The sequence below is a fragment of the Grus americana genome, chromosome 18 (genome assembly GCF_028858705.1).
Source record: "Grus americana isolate bGruAme1 chromosome 18, bGruAme1.mat, whole genome shotgun sequence".
Lineage (NCBI taxonomy): Eukaryota > Metazoa > Chordata > Aves > Gruiformes > Gruidae > Grus > Grus americana.
In genome coordinates, this window is record NC_072869.1 from 9,911,542 (window position 1) to 9,933,588 (window position 22,047).

A 22,047-nucleotide genomic window follows, 5' to 3' on the forward strand; every position below is an offset into this window, starting at 1 on the left:
GAGTATTCCAGATCACAGCTACGCTTCAAATTGTGATGGAGGAGAAAGTTCTGGATAGCAGTAGGAGATGGTAGTTTGCTCTCTAGAATTGTAAAATAATATATTGGATCATTGCAAGGCAGACAAGCATTTAGTGGCTTTAAAGTTCTCTTATCTGGCAAGCATGATGTTGCTGGATGAAGCCAATCTGTGATAGTTTACCAGTTATGATGAAGTTTACTATATATAGTTATTTAAAACACAGGTGCACAAGGAATGGTAAAGGTACGTGAGTGTAGCCTGATACTAATAAGCGTAGTTGGGGAAAGGATGAAAATTAGCGCTGACACAGAAGAGGGCGGTATTTTTTTCATCAACAGGTTGTGCAAAAATTTCTTCAAGGAGTTTAACAAACATTTTCATAAATTCACTTGAAGAGTTAGCACCCTAACTTCCACAAAATAATAACTAGACCTGAAGGTGGCCTGCATGTTTTTCAAGGGCCAGTAAGGAGTGGTTACCTGGCCAGAGGAAAAGGAGGAGGAGCTGATCTTCGGTTTGGCACAGAACAGACATGTTCCTGTTGCTGAGTAAACAAAGGACTAGTAAAAACAGGTTTGGGGAAGGGGAGCCAAGATGTTAAGATGTCCGTAGCTATTCTTGAAATGAAAAGTAAATAAGGAGGATTTGTGTCAGCAAAGCAGAAGTAATATCCATTTAAATTGTGCAGGGTTTAATCTGTGAGATTATGCCCACTCTGAAATTGCTGCATTTCTGTCCCTATCTTGCAAGCAAATAGTTGGGTGCACCTGAAAAATAATGTCCAAATTCTGCACGCTTATCTACTGAAAATCAGATTTTCCTCAGTGTGAATGACTTTTTTTTCCCTCAAAAAAAGACTTAATATACATATAAACCAACATTAAAACATAATGAAAGATGTTGTTAAATTGTAGTAAGAACTATTGGAAAAAATAAAGTCTTATTTGATCTCTTTGTCAAACGTATAGCTGTTTATTCAATTTAAGAAAATCAGAAGTAGTGTGATATCGTGCAGGTCAAGGAAAACCCTTTGGCATTCAGCTCCTGGGATTTTACACCTATTTTGGTCTGTACCCTGCTGTGCTGCACTTTGTTTTTCACTGTGAGGGGTGGTTATATATGCTGTCCGTGCAAAATTTAGCTCTTCTATAGGCACATACGTTCACCTGTGTTGGGTTTGCATGGCAAGGTTTTGGTAGTGGGGGGGTCTACAGGGGTGGCTTCTGTGAGAAGCTGCTAGAAGCTTCCCCTGTGTCTGATAGAGCCAATGCCAGCCGGCTCCAAGACGGACCCGCCGCTGGCCAAGGCCAAGCCAATCAGCACCTCTGTGATAACGTATTTAAGAAGGGAAAAAAAAAACAACAGAGCTTTTGCAGCCGGAGAGAGGAGTGAGAAGATGTAAGAAACTCTGCAGACACCCAGGTCAGTGCAGAAGGAGGGGCAGGAGGTGCTCCAGGCGCCGGAGCAGAGATCCCCCTGCAGCCCGTGGTGAAGACCATGGTGAAGCAGGCTGTCCCCCTGCAGCCCATGGAGGAAGGATGAGGGGGTGTAGAGATTCCACCTGCAGCCCGTGGAGGACCCCACGCCAGAGCAGGTGGAGGCACCTGAAGGAGGCTGTGGCCCGTGGGAAGCCCACGCTGGAGCAAGCTCCTGGCAGGACCTGTGGACCCATGCAGAGGGGAGCCCACGCCAGGGCAGGTTTGCTGGCAGGACTTGTGACCCCGTGGGGGACCCACACTGGAGCAGTTTGCTCCTGAAGGTCTGCACCCCCATGGAAGAGACCACGCTGGAGCAGTTCATGAAGGACTGTAGCCCGTGGGAGAGACTCATGTTGGAGCAGGGGAACGATGAGAGGAGTCCTCCCCCTGAGGATGAAGAAGTGGCAGAAACAACATGTGATGAACTGACCACAACCCCCATTCCCCGCCCCCCTGTGCCGCTGAGGGGGGTGGAGGTTGAAGCCGGGAGTGAAGTTGAGCCCGGGAAGATGGGAGGGGTGGGGGGAGGTGTTTTAAGATTTGATTTTATTTCTCATTCCTCTACTCTGTTTTGCTTAGTAATAAATTAGATGAATTCCCTCTCTAAGTTCGGTCTGTTTTGCTTGTGACGATAATTAGTGAGTGATCTCTCCCTGTCCTTATCTCGACCCACAAGCATTTCGTTACACCTTTTCTCCCCTGTTTAGTGAAGGAGGGGAGTGAGAGAGCGGCTCTGGTGGGCACCTGGCCCCCAGCCAGGGTCAACCCACCACAACACCCAAGCTGCCCTTGCCGTGAGCGGCGGTACCGGCGCTCTGGAAGTCGCGCAACGTTCCGTGAGGGGCCGCTGATGGCGAGGAAAAAGGGAGAGCCGTGCTTCAGGTTCTACCGAGATTTGAACTCGGATCGCTGGATTCAAAGTCCAGAGTGCTAACCATTACACCATAGAACCGCTTGGTGGCACTCGCCTCCGCGAGGCCGGAGAATAAATCTATAGTAAACAAATCCCGTTGTAAAAATTCCCGCTGCCCTTTCTCTTTTGCATCTTAAATTAAATGCAACCTAAATATTCATATTTATTCTGCCTTTCTGCAATATTCGTTGTCTCCGTAGTATAATGATCGCTAAACTAGAACTTGCCGACAAAGATGCAATGTCAGAAAGCAAACACGAGCAGTAGAACATCTTTTTTCAGGTACATAAATCGAATCCTCATACCTGCACCGGAGTTCAGCAGACTGCGTCGTGCTTTTCTAATGCATAATTTATAATTGTGTTTCCACACAGGTTGTTCACAGTGTAGAAATAAAAAGAATTACTTACGTTTCAGTATACTATGGCATGTCTGAAATTTTTTGGATAATTAGTGTAAGAATTGACTAACCTAGCTGGAATAAATAATAAATATGAAAGAAAATCAGGAAAATTCTATGGGCTTTTTTCTCTTTCTCTTTCACTTCGAAAACGTTTTTCAGGTAGCACGGCATGTCAGTAGTTTATGGCATTCTAAAAGCGCAATGAAAACCACTGTTTCCCTTAAACTCATTTTGCCTCAAACTCATTTTCCACGATAATGACCAGTAAAGAAATCTGCTCCGGGATAAAACTTTTAGGTTCCACCGAGATTTGAACTCGGATCGCTGGATTCAGAGTCCAGAGTGCTAACCATTACACCATGGAACCGCTGAAAACAGGGCCCCGAGCCACTCCTATTGAGGGAAACTTGAAAAAAGACAATACTCTTTATGGGTTCATTACTACAATCTTTGCTTTGTTTCTCTTCCGTGTATTCTGCATGTATTCACTCTATGTAAGAATTCCACTATTCATTTATCGCAACATTTTACAGCATTGAAAATAATGCACACTTAGAAGCACCCTAGCATTAAACAAGATCACTAGGCCATTTCTCAGATCATGCGATTTAAAGCTTGAATATAGACTTTCAATACCATGTGCACTAACTTTTACTTCACATGCATTTTGGGCTGAGTATTTGCTTGCTATACTTGAGAAGAAGCAGGGACCATGGCCACAACTATTCAGTTTGCCAGGTTTTTACCTCTCTCAGTATTAATTGACCAGTGGATAGGTAACAGAAAATTTCATTTAAATGAGCGAGACATGGAAAACTACAAACGCATACAACGAGCTTTTTATGTGTAATTAAAGACATGGACCTGTTGGAGTGGGTGCAAAGGAGGACCAGGAGTATGATCAGAGGGCTGGAGCACCTCTCCTACGAGGACAGGCTGAGAGAGTTGGGGTCGTTCAGCCTGGAGAAGTGAAGGCTCCGACACCTTCTCACAGCCTTTCAATACTTAAAGGGTGCTTATAAGAAATTTGGGGACAGAGTTTTTAGTAGGGCCTGTAGTGATAGGACAAGGGGTAATGGTTTTAAACTAAAAGAGGGGAGATTCAGACAAGATATAAGGAAGGAAATTGTTACTATGAGGGTGGTGAAACACTTGATAGAGGTTGCCCCATCCCTGGAAACATTCAAGGTCAGGCTGGACAGGGCTCTCAGCAACCTGATCTAGTTGAAGATGTCCCTGGTCACTGCAGGGGGGGTTGGACTAGATGACGTTTAATGGTCCCTTCCAACCCAAACCATTCTGTGATTCTATGAAATCATCAAACTGCTCTAGAAGGAAAGGTTACAGGCATTGTACCATGGTGTGCTCTGTCTTTCCTTTACCCACACCCACTACACTACCTGTTGTCAAGATGGTCTAAAAAAACCAATGATACTCGCAGCACCAACCAACCCCGCTCCTATAAATAAACCGCACTGCAGAGAGACAGACGTGGGTCGCTGCGCCCCGTGATACGGGACCACCAGTGAACCCAGAGATCCCACCGGCAGGGTCTGTTCTGCACTAGTGGAAAAAGACAAAAAGCTAGCAGAGGATGGTTTCGATCCATCGACCTCTGGGTTATGGGCCCAGCACGCTTCCGCTGCGCCACTCTGCTGCTGCTACACATGCTACTTCCCGTCTGCCTTTAGAGCGGGCCGCACCGCCCTGCCGCCGCCGTGGACACACCGCGCCCGCCCCATGCACACTGCCACAGCTCCGGCCGCGCTGCAGCCGCTCCGCCCGCCCCGGAGGAAACCGGCTGCACGGCAGCCCTTCCCCTGCCAGGTAGGAACGTGTTCCCGCTCAGCGTTCCCTACAATTAAGGGGTCCCCTATTATAGCTCCTGTGTGCTTGAAAGATACTTGAAATAACAACGAATGCTTTAAATTACCAGTATATTACCCCACATAATTGATATTAAACCAATTTAAGTTAAAACTACTAATATATTACCACAGAAAATAGTAATATTACTGCGAAGAACTGAATACTGCTGCCCTTAAAGTCCTCTCAAAGTTATTTTTAAAGACACGAACCCCCGACAAGGCCACAGGGTGCCGCACTCCCCCGACCCCCCGCCGCGGAGTAGCGCGGCCCCGAGAAGCGGCAGCCAGGGCGCGCGGACCGCCCCCCACCCCAGAGGGCTTTGCGCGTATTTGCATAGAGCCGCGCGCCCGCCGCACGGTTCGTTTCTCCCCTCTCGCGCCCGCCGCCTGCCGCCCCCCCGCCCAGCCCCGGCACCGGAGCCATGGCAGAACGGCGGCACACAGCCTGCTCAGACAGTCTGTGTCTACGCTTCAGACACGCAGGCTCACCCTAATCAGACAGACTCCAAATCTCGGGGGTATAAATACCCGCGGAGGTCAAGCAACAATCGTGCTCGCTTCGGCAGCACATATACTAAAATTGGAACGATACAGAGAAGATTAGCATGGCCCCTGCGCAAGGATGACACGCAAATTCGTGAAGCGTTCCATATTTTTTTTTTCTCCCCCTCTGGCCCTCCAAGCCCCCCCAGGCACTCAGCCAGGTCCTGGCACCCCTGTAGACGTGGCCAGCATGCGGGACTGGCCCCGGTGTCTCGTTCCTTCCATACTCCCTGTGACACCACACACTGACCTCAGAGGCACAAGGATGGGACCTGAGGTCTGAGTGCCCCGGTGAGGACAGCTTACCTGGCTCAAACTCCTCCCTGGCCTGTGCATGGGGCTTCTTCTCACACTAAGACCCAGAACCCTCAGGCTTATACACACAAGCTGGGTCCAGAAGTGTTCTTTAATACCACTTATTAAATTTACTATGGTTGCTGCAGAGAAATGACTCACAAAATGAGGTCTGTCCTGAGTTTTGCCCTGCAGGGACTTGCCTCAGGACTCAAATTATAGAGTCACCACTGGCCAGTACCTTTTTGTATTTTACCTTCTCAATTTTGTTTCCCATGTTTCATCTGCTCTCCTCATGATCTCATTTTCTCTGGACATGGTACAGTGTGGGTTCTGGCATTGAAGCGGCTCTCCCGATCGTTGCATGTCATGCATTTAAATGAAGAGCATTCTCTATTTCCCACTCCTATCATTACAGTCCTTCGCTGGATTCAGTTCTGACTCTGCTCATGTTGTCCGTGAGAAAAACTGTGTCACTCTCCACATCAATGCATGCTCTGTTCTATTTCTCATAAAACTTCTTTTAAATAATTGAAGGCCTCTTCCCATCTGCCTCATTGAATGAATTCGGACACAGAGTAAGAACATACACCCCTACTGCTGCATTATCTTGGCAGATCGGTATATTTTTTTATATAACAGCTGCAAAATTCACGTCAGTCCTTTCTGCCTTCTCTGCTGCGGCACCTCTGCTGTTCCCTCTCTGATGCTGCTCCCCTTGACTGCGGAGCCCTGTTGAGGAGATGCGTTTCGGGGACAGACACCGGAGCCCGTCGAGCGCAGAGAAGTCTCCGCCCTGAGGGAGCGTCCGCAGTTCCAGCGGCACAGCTCGGGCGGGGCGGGGCGGGGCAGGGCAGGGCAGGGCAGGGCAGGGCCGGGCCGGGCCCGTCCCGGAGAGCTCGGCCATTAGCCGCCGCCTCAGCCCTGTCAGGCGAACGGCCCCTCCCGCCTCAGGCGGCGGTTAAGGGCAGCGGCTTTGTAGCGTCATCAGCCTTGCGCCTGCTCCCGGGTCACGTGGTGGGGGTGGCCTTCCCCGTGAGCGCGGGAAGGGGCGGCTCAGAGGTGCGTGCGGCGCTGCCGCCGTCCCGTCCCGTCCCGTCCCGTCTCGTCTCGTCTCTTCGCTAGGAGCTCTCCTTTCCTCTCCTCACCGCTCCGCCGGGGTCTCGGCGAGGACCGTGGGGTCCGGGGAGCGGATCCCGGTGCGAGGCTGCCGCCCCGCGCGGTTTGGGGGCCTCCACCGGCGGAGCTGCAGACTCTTCAGGCGCTGCTGAGCGTCCTTGTGAGGATTTTCTCCCCGAAACGTTTTTATTTTCATGCAGATCTTTTTAAGCAGAGCAAGCTGGGTTGCTGTCTTAAATGTTTCACCAGAAGTGGTAGTTCAGTGACATTTGGAGTAGATTTCCAGCTCAATGTGATCAGCAGAGTTAACTGTGTAATCTCTGCTCAGGTTTTGACCTAAGTGGGATTCTACTCCATCAGCTAGCGGTGCGTCAGCATTAAACCACGTGGAAGTATTGCGTTGGTGCAGTAAATAGTACTTTTAGTTAAAAATGTTATAAAAACAGCCAAAAAAAAGTGTACGTGTACTTGAGCTGCTTGCAGAGAGATGAACCGAGGCGGCTTGTCCGGACTGGCAGGGCTCGTTGGGCCCAGGCTGTCCCCTCAGCCCGGCCTTAGGTGACTTCCATGACTGGAAGGAGTAGTTCTTTCTCTTGCTGAAGAATACTGAAAGTAGCTGAAATTCTTGAGTGTTCTGTAATTCACCCTGTTTCTCTGCGCTACGATAGCTCACTTTTGTGGGATTTAGTACTGGTTACCAAAAGAACAGGGGAAGATTTGGCAAAAATGGCAGCACTGAAGGCAGAGGTACAATCCAAAGGTACTGATGGCCAAAAACCTCAACTTCCTTTGTTTAGAAGGCTTGAGTAGCAAAGCATTGAATCAATATGACTGCTTATCTTCAAGATCAAAAATTATTATAAGAAAAAGGAGAATTATTTTTAGAAGGCTTTTTATGAATAGGTAGTGCTTTTTTGGCTTTGGTATTGGGAATTTTGTTTCTATTCAGTCTGAATTCTGTGGGATAAATGAAGCTAAATGAGGTGGATGCTTTTTGGAAGAAAAAACAGAGGCAGATGGTGAGGGGGAGAAAATAAAAATAGGAAACATGAAGCAAATGTATTGTTAGAGATGCTGTTTTCTCTAGTGAAAATGCACTAGCTTATTGGTTTGATTACTCTGCTTGTTCAACTTTTTTTTAATTGCATGTTAGGAACTACACAGTATAATTTAGTTGCTTTTTAATATAAAAAATTATTAATTCTTTGCATATATGACTGATAACTTAGATGAAAGATAGGAAGCTCATGTTAAAGACTTTAAATGTGATGAATCATCCTCAGCAACGATCAATAAAACATAGGAAATTCTACTTTTTTATTACTGATTTTACATGGATCAAGATGCAATGAGAATGCAGGTCTTGCTAGGCTTCTGTACAGCTATTTTTTCTTAAAATCTCTTAGAATATAGTAGTTCCTGTTTTGTATCACAAAGGTCCAAATGACTGGGAGCTCGATTTTGAAAATGAGTGTGCTTTCTGAAAGTCTTAAACCTTTCTGTCAATCTGTCTTTTTTTATACTGTTTTTAAAAAAAAAAAGGTTCTGAAAGTATTAAAGGTTTTAATGCAAGCAAAGATTCTTGCTGGAATGAATTGTGTGGTGATAATCCTTGTGGTTTTCAACTTTATTGTTAGTTCTCTTTATTAAATAGTTGCCATTGATTCTGTTTCAGGTTAGAAGGGAAACAGACTGGTTAATGCTATTGATGATGAGAGAGTTGGCCTTGTGAGGGGCCAATTAATATCAATACTGTGATGTATTTTTAATGGGGTATCAGTATAGAACTGAAACATGGAAGTACAACTTTGTGCTAGTGTCATAAATCACTTGTGTAGGAATAACACTTGTGTAGCAAAGGGCTCAAAAAACAAAGTGAAGAATTGCTCCAGTAGGATATTATGAAGCCCAAAATATTAAGTGGGGTCTGAAAGGGATTCAGTTAATGGAGCACAGGTCTTTCCATGTCTGCTTAATGTAATGGTTTGAATTCACCCCCTTGTCTTAAAATCCTTAAATCACTGATAACTGGAAACTGGGAGAATATACCAGATAAAGGATCGAGTATCCGCATGCATTCTGAAAATAGGCTACTTAGCTAGCTAAACTTGGTCTCTGCGTGGTTTTTATTCTATTACATAGATAAATTACTTGCTGTATGAAGAAGTTTGCATTAGTATTTCCAGGGAACAGTTTCTTAATCCTGTCTCACAAATATATATAAAACATTAAATAAATGAGGTATTTAAACATATTGCTAGGTTTACTGATTGCTCGTGTAGCAATATAGGGCATTTTATATTGAAAAACACATGCTTCAGGAGACAGTGGGCTTCATAATTTTGTAAGGTACATTATTGCTGTATTCTTACATTTGGAAGCTAAATATGCAGGCGCTCCAAGAGAAGATGTTTGCTCTGGAAACTAATGAAGCATAGTACAAATATTTATCAGCAGAAAGGTGATAGTATAGCCAGGATTTTCAGTGATACGTTGATGGTAAGAGGAAAGAGTTAGTTGAAGTAATCTACTGGAGAGACTGCTATGAGCTATATAAACCTCTGAAATTCTTTCCTGCACGGCTGCAGTTGTGGCTGCACCTGGTGCCCTCAGTTACATTTCTCTGCATTGCTGTGGAGGAAAATGAACCTTAACCTTTGCTGAGCCTGGGGTATCGGCTTTGAAATTGCATTCCGAAGTGGCAGCTGCCGCGGCTTTATAACATACACTGCATTGTATGAGGAATGCATGTTTATTAAAGGGCTTGTGTGAAAACAGTGCAGGGGCAAAATATAAAGCTTACTGACATGGACATCCAAGTGGTAAAATCAGCATTAACATAAATATTGGTGGGATTAAAAGCATTCCCTTGCCTGTGTCTGTCACACAGCCAGGATCAGCTGAGAAATTAACACTGGCTAGCAGACCTCCTTAATGAGAGGAACAGAAAAAAACCCACACATACAGCAAGATACATTAACCTAAAAGCTTCAATTTTTTTTTATCTATTAATTCATTACTGAGAACACAGACACGCGTTTTTATTTTTAAATGCTATTTTCAACTTTACAAGCACGTGTAAAGGAAGTAGCTTGCTTAATTTACTAACTTAGCATAAAAGATGAATCGCTGCATAGTTGCTTTTGTTTGAAAATTACTTGGTAGAAGTAAATGTTGTTAGTATCCCCTTGCTTCTCCCAGCAGCTTTCTGATTTCAAGATAAACAGGAACTTAGCAGCACACAACAGCTTTTAGTGGTTAAAACAGTTCCGTTATTTGGAATGTAAATCTGTTTATACAGACAATAACTGTATTTGTGAAGGCAATCAGAAGAAATAAGTATGAAAAGCTTCTTAAATAGTTGTATTTACGTGGAAACAGCATCACTAAGTATGTATTTTACAGAAATAATGGTGATAGAGGAATTATCTCATATTTTATATGAAAAGGGTAAAACCAAGGGATTAGCTTTATATACATGTATCACTGAAATTTTGTGCTGTTTTGAGAGAACCTATAATTATGCTAATTATTTTAAAACTTTTAACTCACAATAAAATGTGTCATGAAAATCTGCTCACATACTGTTGTTGTAAATGATAAAAAATAGAGAAATATATTTCAGGACATGAAGGCTTTTTTTTTCTTCCTTCAGTTCTTTATTTTCGAATTATGTAAATGTTGGACAAAAACCAAAGAAAAGATTTTATTTCAGTGAAGTTATGCAGCTGATTCAGCGGATGCAAATAAATGTTTCTATAAGCCTTCAGTCATCTACTAGTTCTTGAGCTAAATTGTTTGACTTGTTACTGTGAGTCCACCAAAATTGACAGTAGAAATAATAAAAAATAAATTGGCAGGTATGATTGTCCCTCTTGTTTAGATAAAATTATCCAGAAATATTGCTAGCTAACTTGTTCTGCGGTTTTAGTCATTTATTTAAAAATGCAGTACATGTAAGCAGAAGTGCGTGAAGGGCTAAGAAAGTGGTAGAATGCATGCTGTTACAGTACATTGTGACAACATAGATTCCAAATTTATGTTGCATCTTCTTTTTTTTTCCCTTGTGTCGGTATTTCCCTTTCAACAGGTAAATCAAATTTCAAACACTTTCTGCTCTTCAGAGGAAGATTCTAGCTTTGTCTCTGAATCTGGCTTTTCAGAAGGTAAAATAATGATACAGTGTTTTTGAAATTCATATTGGGAATTGTTGCTTGGCAAACAAGTCTTTTTTATTGTGTGTGACACATTTACTGAAGTTTGTTATTAAATGAGTATTAAAAATATGTTGTGGTACCTGCTTCCTCTCAGCTTCAGTAACGGGCAGATACCAGTTTTTAGCTCAGTATCCTTAAATGTCCTTTCAGTAGATGCGATTGTAGTTAATTGCCTGTTTTAACGTTTTAAAAAAGGCTTTTAACCAGTTTTCTTAAACCCGGTACTCGACCTTTACAAAACGAGCCTTGCTTACATCTTGTGACGCATTAAGGAGCGTTCCGCGAGGCCTTGTGTTGCGTGGGACAGGACTAAGCTCTAACACCGGGTAGATTCAGTTCTGAGGAACGGGAGGGGAAAGCCCGCCCGGCGCTGCCGGTGCACATTAACCTAATTAGCTCTCGGTCACTAGGCGGATGCGCCGTGCGCGATGTGGCCGGAGCCGCGTTTACCCGAGTTCCGCCTTCTGCCCCGTAAGCGGCCGCCAGCATCGTACGGGAGCTCGGATACAGCCCGGGGAGCGCTGCGTTCGTACCGAGCGCAACGGCCGGGGCCGCCGGTCACTCTCCGCCCCGCCCTCACGTGAGCTGCGCGTCATCAGCGCGCGCCGCCCCCCGTCGGTCCCGTGCTCCGTGTTTATCTCCGTCGCAGGCGTTGTCGCGCGGTGGCGGCGGGGCTGTGGCGTCGTGGGTCGGTCGGTGGGTGACCCCAGCGGCTTCCCCGGGGGGGGCCCGGGGGCGGCGGGGGCCCGGCCCGCGGGGATCGGGACGCGGCGGGGAGGGGCTCTCCCCCTCAGGGACAGCGTGAGGCGGGGCCGTCCCGGGGCCCGTCGCCGTGGCCTGACTGGAAACGGCCGCGTTCCCAGCCGCCGCCCCCGAGAGACGGGGCGAAGGGGGGCGGTAACAGTTGCCGCGGCGCCTTCCTTCAGCCGGGGCGGGGGTCGCGGCTGGGAGCCGCCCATGCGGGGCTGCGCGCCCATCGGCCGGCGGGCTCTCACCGCTTCGGTCGGTGGAACGGCGGGTGCGCGTCTGCTGGGTGCCGCTTTCGTTTATAGCGGTGTGGGGCCTTAAATTCATAGGAGTAGGCGGCTTGTGCTGTTTCGCAGTCAGTTTGTGCTGGGATGATCCAGGACGCTGAGGTATAATCGGTTGCTCGGAGCTACTTCTCGCTAAGTAATCTTTCCTTTGTTTCTAGGCTTACAATGTCGGTTCCGGCAAAGAGGTGTGGAAGGCCCCCGGTGTTGTCTTTTCTGGAAAAGAAAAAAAGAAAGCAAAGTCTTGATAGAAGAAGGGGGAAAACAAGGATTTATGTGGGAAATCACATTGACCGATGGTTGACACTTAAAGAAAAGTTGGATTTCAGAAATGATGCAGAAGTTGCAGGGTTTTTACTGGACTTGTGAGTAGACTGTCACAATAATCCTCTGTTTCCTAATACCAAGTAAATAATTCTTTGTGTTAATATCAACTGTGTATTAACTGTGTATTTTCTTTCTAGGTATGACAGCTACGACCCGTTGTCAAAAGCTCCGATCTGTTCCCTCCCTGAGGGCGTGGGAAGAATTGCTTTGAAAGAAGAGCGAGCATTGTCAGGCAGCACTTCTTTGATAGCAGCTGATGGAACGTTAGTAGTGTACTCTCTTTATATGTGAAGGGCAGATTAAATGTTTTTCTTCATAGAACTTGAAAGACCATAGCTGACATTTAAAATAAGTTTTATTAAAATGGAAGATTTTTTGATATCCTTTGTAGAACAGGATTGTTTTGTTGTTTGTGTCATTGAGCACATACTAGTCTAGATGAAATTGAAACAAAGCTTTTTTGCAGAAGAAATGTTTCACTTAACAATTTGGGTTGTATTTGCAGGTATGACAATGATGACCAGTTGTCTAAAGAATCTGCTTGTTCTGAACTTGGAGATGTGAAAATTGTAACTGTGAAAGAAGAGAGAGAGATGCGGCGTGACTGCTTGTCAACAGAGACAGATGACACGTTAGTGATACTATGGTTTTGTGCATGTTTTGCATATGAAAATATTTTGCATTGATTTTATTATCACTTCTAATTTTCTCTATTAGAAACTCACATCATTCATGATCTGATTCATTATCTAAAAACATCTTGGTACATAATGGTTGGTCCAGTCCTTGTGAGGCAAGAATCTGAGAGAGATTTTGGAAAAGTTGTAAGACTCTTAGAGTACACACAGCAAACCTGCTTGTTCAGTGACTGCCTTCCTTAATTGTGTACAAGATTCATGAGTGCAACAAGAAAATAGCTAGTACTTTACATGTATCCTAGTCACTTTAGTAAGCAGTTAGATTTTTACAGTAGTACAGTCTCCAGGCAAGTGCAATTGCGCGTGCTTTAACCTTTCTCAAAAGAAAAACGTTTCATTGTCGACCGAGTGATATTACATACAAAGTGACATGTTAACCTATCTAAAAATAGTGCCGTGCTCAACGAGGCAACCACACCATCAGTCGGCTGCTGATTTCTTTTACTGCAGTGTCATCAGTAACTGAGGCATTCACAGTTGAGATCAGAGGAGCCTCAAATAGGTATGCTTGTCCATTACTCTTTATTTAGGTTTCAATTATCCACAGCAGTGTTACTGAATAATTGTAATTTCATCCATGTCTTAGTTATCTGACCTTTAAAAAAATGTATTTTTTAATGTGTGCAGGGGGACACTGAGAACCTAGGACATTACATTGGCATTGCATGGTGTGTCCAAACCCCTCGCTAATATGGTGAAGTATGTAACGCATGTAGCGTGTTTGTCTGAATCTCGTTTTCCAGTGTGGTTTTGCTTGTGACTTTCCTAATTCTTCTTACTTTTGATTTTAGTAGGTGAACAAGTTGGGGTTCTGAAAGCAATTTCTGTGGCACAGAAGAATTCTTGGAAGCTAGGTCAGGAGAAAATAAATACCAGTGCTGATGAAGCTGACAAATTCAAGTACAGTCTTCAAAATAGCATTTGTTCTCTGGCAATATAATTTTAGTTTGGAGTACAGCAATAATTGAATTCCTGGGACTGATATGATACAGGTGAGACAGAGGGTTTGTTCTTAATTGATTGCTTATTACAGCCTTCTGAGATGTGAGAAATATTGTGAAAAGTTGTTTGGTATGAGAAAAACTTTCTGTTACCCTACAAGGTAAGGTATATGATGTTTTGTTACAGTCTCATGATACCTATGTGAAGTTGCTGGATGAATGATCAGGCATGTATGCAGTGGTAATTGTATAAAGCTAAGAAATGACAGCTGTCTAAGAATAAAGAGATTCAAAAATAAGAGCTTTATCGGACAGACATCCTAGGGCATACTATGTTATTCTAGGGAATATTTACCTACCAGGAGTAGTTGTATAGCCTTTCTATGAGGAAAATAATTGTTTTGTATGGCAGTGTCTGAACACCACATGAGTGGTAATGGTTTTGGGTTTGTTTTTCATTCACAGTATAGCAGAAGAGGTGGAGTGATGATGATGTTGAGGGATTCTTACTAGCTGTGGTCAAGTGGTCCATACAACGGTCAAGTGATTTGCCCAAATTCATGTTGGTAGCTGAACCTGGGTCTTAAAAGTAAGACTAAACTCAATTACTAACTCAGTGGTTTTAGATAGGTGGGCAAAATTCTTAATTGTGGAAAATAGTGGTTTTCCTTCAGAAAGGAACAGCAGTTATGTTAATGTATACCTTTTTTTTCTTTTTGTTTTTAAAGGTGTGGTACTGCACTTCCTATTGAAGGGTGGAGATGAAGGCAGGTATTTCCTGCTTTCCAGGCATTTGGGTGTTATGTTTTCCTGTTGCTCTTACTGGTTTGGGCCTTATGGAGTATGTCTCTTCATTCTATGCTGCTATATAAGGGCCAGGAAAAGAACAAGGTCTTGTTGAAGGGGCTTTATTAACAAATTCTGAATTAACAGTCATAAAGCAGCTGTTGTATTCTCGGCCTTTTACTATCTAGTCTAGTTTTAGGTTGGCTAAACTCTAACTGATAAGGAACTGGAAATATCAAAGATAATGGAGCAAGAACATTTACTCACTTTATCAGTGGCTTGAATGTTTGGTTTGTGGCTTGTTTATGGAGTCTTGCCTGATGATGGTAGCTTTCAGAGGTTGCTGTTGTTGTAGACAATTAAATTCATGGATAAACAGTGAGGGAGTCAAGTAGCAGGGATTTCAAGATTCTTGCCAGGTGGAATGGTGGTTTTTTGATTTTTTTTTTTTTTTTGAGTTCTGGCTTTTGTGAAGAGTTGGAATGTTGAAATAACATGGGAAGAAAAGAATGTACATAAATCTCATTTAAAGTGTTATTAGCAAGTTATAGCCAGAGAGAAGTGTTACTGAACCATGTCCCGTTAGGTTCCTGAATACATTCAGTTCTTCTCTAATGTTTCTTCTGTTACTAACTTCCAACTTTAACATTTAGAATACTAACCAAGCTAGATTCAAATTATTTTTCTGGTTTACGTGTAACAAGTATAAAACTGTCAAAGCAGATAATAAACAATTTACTGTTTTTTCTTTAATCTTTGTTACTGACTGATGTTAAAATTGAAGAATGATGGTTCAAAGTAGTTGAACAGGGGTTTTTTTGAGGAAGCTTTGGGGGATTTGGGATTCTTTTACTTCTGCAATATTTGAGTGATAGAGATTCAAAGACTCCTTTACCTGGACCTTTATTAATGAGACAAATTCTCATGATAGAACTGACTTTCCTGGGATTAGATTATGGAATATATCTTTTCTTGCCTCGATTCACTAAGAAATGAAACAGAACACAAATACAAAATAAATACTCAAAGTGTCACGGCAGTTTGGTGAGGAAGACTGAAACCTGTAGGATGAGTTGGTGTCAGTCATTAGTAACTGATTAGTTGGGAAGCCCCGACTTTGAAGGTAGGCTTCAGCTTCAGTTCCTGTCTCTCCTAAAATGGTAGTGGCAACTCCTTTGATAACAATTTTTGCTACATAACTTTTCTCACAATCATGAGACCTTGCAAGAGTCTGTATTGCAGACCGTCTCTTTATCTTAACCTGTTGTCTGAAAAATTGTATGATTACTATCCAGACAAGGATAATTCCCTAACTTGGAAAGAAAATAAACAATCCTGAGGTAATGTCTAGCAAGGTGTTAATGCTGAAGACTTACCATGGTACCAGCATGAACAGCTGAGGAGTTTCTTAGCAAGCAGGAAAGTAAAACTTAAATTACATTTAAAAGAAAGAAAAAAGAAAAAAAAATAATCTCCTTAGTGGGACAGGTTCCTGTGCTCTACCAACAAATTGATTTTCGATGCTTTGTTTTGACTAGTCTGCATTCAGACTCTTTAAGTCTGGCCAAAATATAAAATAATTCTTAATTGAACTAAAAGACTCCGCATGTATTGGTTTTGGTCTCTAGTGTTCACAGTTTGTTTTTAATTAAAAAAAACCCCAAAACACCCCTCCCATCCTCCCCCCAAACCACAATCTGTGGTTATTTCACTAATGTAACTTGAAAGTGAATGTGTAACGCTGCTTTTCCTTACAGAAAATTAAGATTGAGTCGTTAGTCTAAGACAATTTATTTTATTGTAATGCTAAATGTTGATCTGTATTTCACTATAGTGAAACCTATGTATATACATCAGATAATCAGACCAACATCTTATGTTTTTATGTACTGCACATACAATCATTCCATTTGTGCTTTTGTAATATTGTCCATTATTTCCAAGTTAGAAGATTCTATTAAGGGAAGGTACTTGCCTAGACATACTTTGTGAAACAATACAAACATATTTCATATTTAGATATTTGAATGTCCCATTGTAACTATTATCATTGTGTTACTTTTCAGGGTGACCAGCCAGAAGAAAATCAAGCTCTTGCATAACAGTATTGGGGCAGGTTTTGGCCCATTTTGATTTTGCTGTGAGGGTATTGTGAACTATAAAGAATTACTGTAAGTTGTAGCATGAAATTCCATGTTACTTGTTGAAAAGCACATTAAACTTAATTACCTAAAGTTTTATTGTGTTATGTTAACATTAATAAAGTGTGTGGAGTGGATTAGTTCACTGTGAGAGTCTGTACATAGTTCTCTGAAGGGCAACCAGAAATGAGCCAAAATGCCAATAGGTGTTGCTTGAGCTTATTCAGAATGTATTAACTTTCTATAGGTTGTGTTAATGAAAAAGTTCCTCCCATTTTATGTAAAACTCCAAGGGTTAAAATAGAAAAAACATTCTTGTAGCAGTTGCAGCATCAAGCACACTTCCATCCTGAATGCGTTTCTTGAAATGCTTTTTCTTAGGGAACAAATTTAACATATCCCACGTAATGGAAGGTATTCTTGCAGGTTGTTGATGCACTTAAAAATGATGGGTAAAAACACTGGACTATATAGCGTGTTGTGCTAGTGCCTTCTACAAAATGCATAATCAAGAGAGCTACTATGTCATTTAGCTAAATATATTTTGTTACTGAATAATTTGATCTCTTGTTTTGGCTTTTGATACTATGAAAGCTGATTTATGATGCCTCTTAATTATTCTCTTCTCTAACAAAGATGAAATAAGTGTGAAGTACTTCAGTAACTGAAGTTCAACAGAATGGCATTGGTAGTTCTGAATTTCTTTTGTTGTTACTAAGTATGAGTAATCCTGGAAAGTTTTTAACTGAGAAACTGTGAAATTAGTATGATTGTATTCAATATATGTCAGAACGACAGAAACTCCCAGTCTTCTGATTCTTGTTTTTTTTTTTTTTAACTGCATACTTTCGTAAGTGGTTAGGTCTTGATCTTACCGTATTGAAGCCAGCTGGGTTTTCCCATCAACTTACATTAGAACAGCCTCTGTGTATGGAGAAATTCCCCTAATTAGGTCATTACACTCAACATTCCGTTTTTTTAATGACCTATTTCACTTTACCTGATAAAAGAATCTGCTGCTCTTAAATAGTTTTTGTTGCTTTTGAAGTATAAAAATTCAACATTACCTTATTAACAATTTCTCTCTTGCCAAATGCTGCGCACGTAGGTTGTCTTTTTTTTTTTTAATAAAACAGAGAAGATCATTTGTTGAAGCTTTCTCAAAATGAAAATGCCACTTCCCATGTCTTTTTTTGTTCTCTGTTTTCTCTGCACCTTCCAAATTTTTCATTGACTACCAAGCAGTCATTCATGTAAATGACTCAGTTTGGCTCACAGAAAAAGTATGACTAGTGACACTAGGCCTCACTGAAGTGTCTTTCAGCACTCTCAGATTTTCTATTGTCAATGACATCACAGTGAAAAGGGAAGAGGACTTCTTCAGAAAAATCAGTTACGTTTTCCTCCAAAGTCTACAAGATCAGCAGAAGAATCTGCAACTGCAGGAACTTATTTCAGTCAGGAGCTCTGCCCTTCTGTGGCATTTGAGCACCATCTTGTCAGCCTGTTCAGCCTAGTTCTTGTGCCTTTATAAATGCATGCTAAAAATTTATATTATTTAACAACTTATTCTTTGAGGTACACTTACTACATAAAATTACTGGTATAATGATTATTCTGGTGCGTAGTACTTGAATATAGTATGAGTCAGTCCATACTCATGTGTTTCCCCCAACACCACCGTTAGACTAGCACTTCATGTTGGTGAAAAGTCAAGAGAAAAGTAGACTTAAATTTCCTTTTGTAATATTATAATATGCATGGATGATATATTTTGGGTTGTTATATCAACATATGCTTTTGACTATTCCGCTCTACAGAAGTCAGAGATTATTGTTAGTATTTGCCAGTAAATTTTGCAGAATAGTGAAGGGTAACAATTCTGAAACAAGATTCTCGCTTCTGCCGAGGACGTGATGAGCAATGGCTATGCTTTTGTCAATACAGCTGAGTAAGTTTTTCTGCACCAACAGGTCTATGGGAATTGCTGAACTTGAATATGTTCAAATGTCAGAACTAAATCTATAAAAATTGTTTACGCTGTTTTTCCAATGGTATGTTAAGAATATACACATAGAAGAATCACTCTAAGCAAAATAGTTGGGATCTTGGCAATACTGAGTATAGGTTTCTGACTGAAGTGCTGTGAAAAAGAGGAAGTTTTCTGTATGGCTTTATAGTGAAAGGCAAACAGTGGCTGTAAAAACACTGATTATTGTTTTGTTTTGTGTTTGTAATGGGGCTTTACTGTCCCAGTGGGTTTCCTTAGAACTGTGGATCTATCAAATCTCTTGAAATGTATTTAAGTATGTAAACTGGGAAATTTCTATCCAAATAAGAACAGGTTCTGTGTTGGAACTTACATTTCAAACCATTTGCTAAAGAACGTGAGTTCTAATGCACCAGTTTCCATACTACTAACCTTGTATTCCATTATTTTGCATTTGCAGTAAGTAATTTTCTAAAATCACAATAATTATGATTGTGCTCTTAGCTCAATTAACTTAGTATTACGTGAAAACTTTGTATGTTTTGTTCAGGAAAGGTGAACTGTTCTGTGTTGTGATTTACCTTTGTAGTAAAAAAACCTGCAAAACTTGTCACAAAATTATTTAAAACGGCTCTTGCAGCTTTCTTTGTGAAATAAGTAGTTTTGTAGATCTACACAGACACCACTTGACAGGGGGTAGAACTGGGGTGAGACAGATTGAAGTAGGTTACTCTAGAAGATAATAGTGTTTCAATACCCTCTTTTCTTACTGTTTAGAATGGCTGGGTAATTCTTCAGGTCTTTCCTTATTTTGAATGCCTGTCTATAAGGATTGATGATACGGGCCAAAGTTCAGGAGGAAGCAGGGTGCTGCACCTAGACACATTATTTAAGAATGTAACAGGGATGCAGGAATCTGGTTTTACTCTGAATTCTTCAGGCTTAGTGGATCATCTTGTTCAAGTTGCTTCTCTTTCCTCTTTTTTTATCTTGTGGGGGAAATAGGAGTAAATTCCAAATGTAACTTTTAAAAGGCATGATCGCTTGTCTGTAAGAAAGATTTAATAGTATGAAATGTGTGATGATACTTGTCATTACTTTCTTAAGAAATTTTCACATCCTGTGTTAGAGACATGTCTTTTGGGCTTTTAAATCAAGGCATCCCAAACGAGTTTCAACAACGTGTCATGTTAAGCACATTCTCATGAGTCACTGCTGAAAATACTGCTCAGTGGATGGCAGAAGGGAAACAGCATCAAAGGAGGAATTCCGAAGGTAGGAGTAGTGGAGTTTCGGTTTGAGATGTGTAAATGAAATGTGGGTTAGAGTGGAATGGTGAACCTGAATGTTTGTTGTTGGTTTTTTGTTTTTTTTTTTTTTTTTTTTTTTGTGGTTTGAGTGGTTACCTGTCTCAGGACAAACCTGCTTCCTCTCTTTTCTCATGTCTCAGCAGAAGCAATTAATATTTCATCCCTTTATAATTCCAGAGAGATTCCTCACCACTACGGGAGTGAAAGCTTAGGGTAGTGAGGATTGTGTTCTCATGAAGCTGAGGATTTAACAGATAAATTGGACACTTCTGAGATCAGATAGAGCTGATAAGCATGAGAAGTCTTACTCCTTTGCCACCTCTCTTAGGTCATAAAGCAATACTTTCTTCTGTACTTCTCATATATAAATGTAAAGTTGATGTGTATTTAAGATAGCAAAATCAGTCTGCCACTCTGATGTTTGTAATCTTGCTTTACGTGCAGTACTCAGTGTAGTTTTAACTATAGACTGGCTAGGGTATCTAGAAAGAAAGAGGGCAAGTGTGTTTGTGAGTAGGTATGTGTATACAAACCCACTCCCACTCTCCATTTTATTTTCTAAAATCATAAACTAACGTGGATTGGAAGGGACCTCTGAAGGTCACCTCATCCAACCTTCTGTGCAGACAGGGTTGACTTCAGGTTTGGATCAGGTTACTTGGGGCCTTGGCTAGCTGAGTTTTGAAAATCTCCGAGTATTTTATAGAATTTTATAGAAGTGGTGTTTAAAAGAATGTAGGATCCAGAATGTAAGATTCATCTTGCATTACTGCTTTTCATTTTTTCTTTTTTTTTTTTTAACTGTTATTGTAGTAGTCAAAGTCCTGATTCATGTTTTTTTAAGGTATGTGACCCGACAGTATGGGAATACTTAATATATTTATGCGGACACCTGAATTATACAACTGCAGCCAATTACTGATTTTAATAGCTTTGTCTGTACTAAATAGAAGCGTGTGTATGCAGAGAACGTTTATAACATGTATTACAAAGACCTTACTTTCTCTGTCTTTAACAGAGGATATGGTCTGAAGTGAGATAACCGACCGTAGATACTGTGTTAAGTATTCTTTCTTCTATGATTACTATTATGTATGGTGTTTGTAAAGTAATTGTTTTTCAAGATGGGCTGTTCTACTTTTCTGAAGTTAGTGTGTTTTCCTGTTCTTTATCTCCACTCTCAGTAGTAAATGATCTGTGGATGTCTTCGAAATTTTCAAATGGGAGGAACCTCACCAGCTTAAATGATGGGCTAAGTTTAGGGTCTGGAACTAAACCAGAGTGGAGAAGCTCTTCTGTAATACATGATAGCTCCTATTTTCTCAAAATGCCTTTTGACAGACCCAACTTAACATGTGCGTCATTATTAAGACTTACCTTTGCATCATAAATTGCCAACTAATCCATATGTGTTTGAGCAACCAGGATCACCAGCAAGTCAGTTACTGACCCTCTCAAAGTCATTTGTGTTGTTCCAGGGCAAAATAGAGGAGGGGAGAGCAAAGGAGAGAACAAAGGCTGAATGGTGTTTAAACCACTGGAAAAACTTCCAGTGCTTTTAAATCAGTTTTTCTTATTCTTCATGGTCTTTTCACAAATTTCTTTGCTATCCTATATGCTCTCCTTGGATGGTCAGCCTTGTTGCAAACATTAGAAGACATTCCAGCTGAAGGATTTTATCAGTGTTTGTAAGCTTTGTTTAAACAATCATTTTAAAACAGTTCTTGAAGTGACTTATTTTTCAAATGAAAGCATTCTGTAACACTAAGACAGGAGGTGCTATATACAGTAATAAAAACTAAAATAAAATCCTATTGCAGTAGGATTTTATTATAGTTTAAAAAAAATCCATCATACGATAAACTCAGCCTAGCTTTGAATATAGTACAGTATCTTGTGATTCAGCTGGTGATCTGGGATGACTTAAACAGAATCTGTACAGGGCAGCTCTGATTCTTCTTGTGCCA

The 22,047-nt window shown here is 41.6% G+C and overlaps 1 protein-coding gene and 3 non-coding genes across 17 annotated transcripts; 2 read left to right on the forward strand and 2 right to left on the reverse strand.

Annotated features, from left to right (window-relative positions):
• Nucleotides 1-2,379: 2,379 nt before the first annotated feature.
• On the reverse strand, nucleotides 2,380-2,451 carry TRNAQ-UUG (transfer RNA glutamine (anticodon UUG)). Its single transcript has one exon. It is a non-coding gene; the product is annotated as a tRNA-Gln (tRNA).
• Nucleotides 2,452-3,110: 659 nt separating this feature from the next.
• Nucleotides 3,111-3,182, reverse strand: TRNAQ-CUG (transfer RNA glutamine (anticodon CUG)). The gene has a single exon. It is a non-coding gene; the product is annotated as a tRNA-Gln (tRNA).
• A 2,051-nt stretch (nucleotides 3,183-5,233) lies between these two features.
• On the forward strand, nucleotides 5,234-5,340 carry LOC129214852 (U6 spliceosomal RNA). Its single transcript, XR_008579831.1, has one exon. It is a non-coding gene; the product is annotated as a U6 spliceosomal RNA (small nuclear RNA).
• A 4,935-nt stretch (nucleotides 5,341-10,275) lies between these two features.
• Nucleotides 10,276-19,391, forward strand: LOC129214614 (uncharacterized). Of its 14 annotated transcripts, XR_008579747.1 has the most exons (8): nucleotides 11,117-11,436; nucleotides 12,049-12,252; nucleotides 12,352-12,477; nucleotides 12,720-12,845; nucleotides 13,305-13,414; nucleotides 13,540-13,611; nucleotides 13,707-13,904; nucleotides 14,319-19,391. XR_008579747.1 is itself a non-coding variant. In XM_054846552.1 (6 exons), the coding sequence occupies exons 2-6, from the start codon at nucleotides 11,285-11,287 to the stop codon at nucleotides 16,770-16,772; spliced, it is 675 nt and encodes a 224-aa protein (XP_054702527.1). In that variant the 5' UTR covers nucleotides 10,276-10,805; nucleotides 11,267-11,284; the 3' UTR covers nucleotides 16,773-19,391. The 14 variants fall into 14 exon arrangements, 1 of the variants encoding a protein (XP_054702527.1); XR_008579745.1 differs by having other exon boundaries at nucleotides 11,112-11,436; nucleotides 12,720-13,414; nucleotides 16,706-19,391; XR_008579751.1 differs by having other exon boundaries at nucleotides 11,113-11,436; nucleotides 13,363-13,611; nucleotides 13,704-13,904.
• The last annotated feature ends 2,656 nt before the right edge of the window (nucleotides 19,392-22,047 follow it).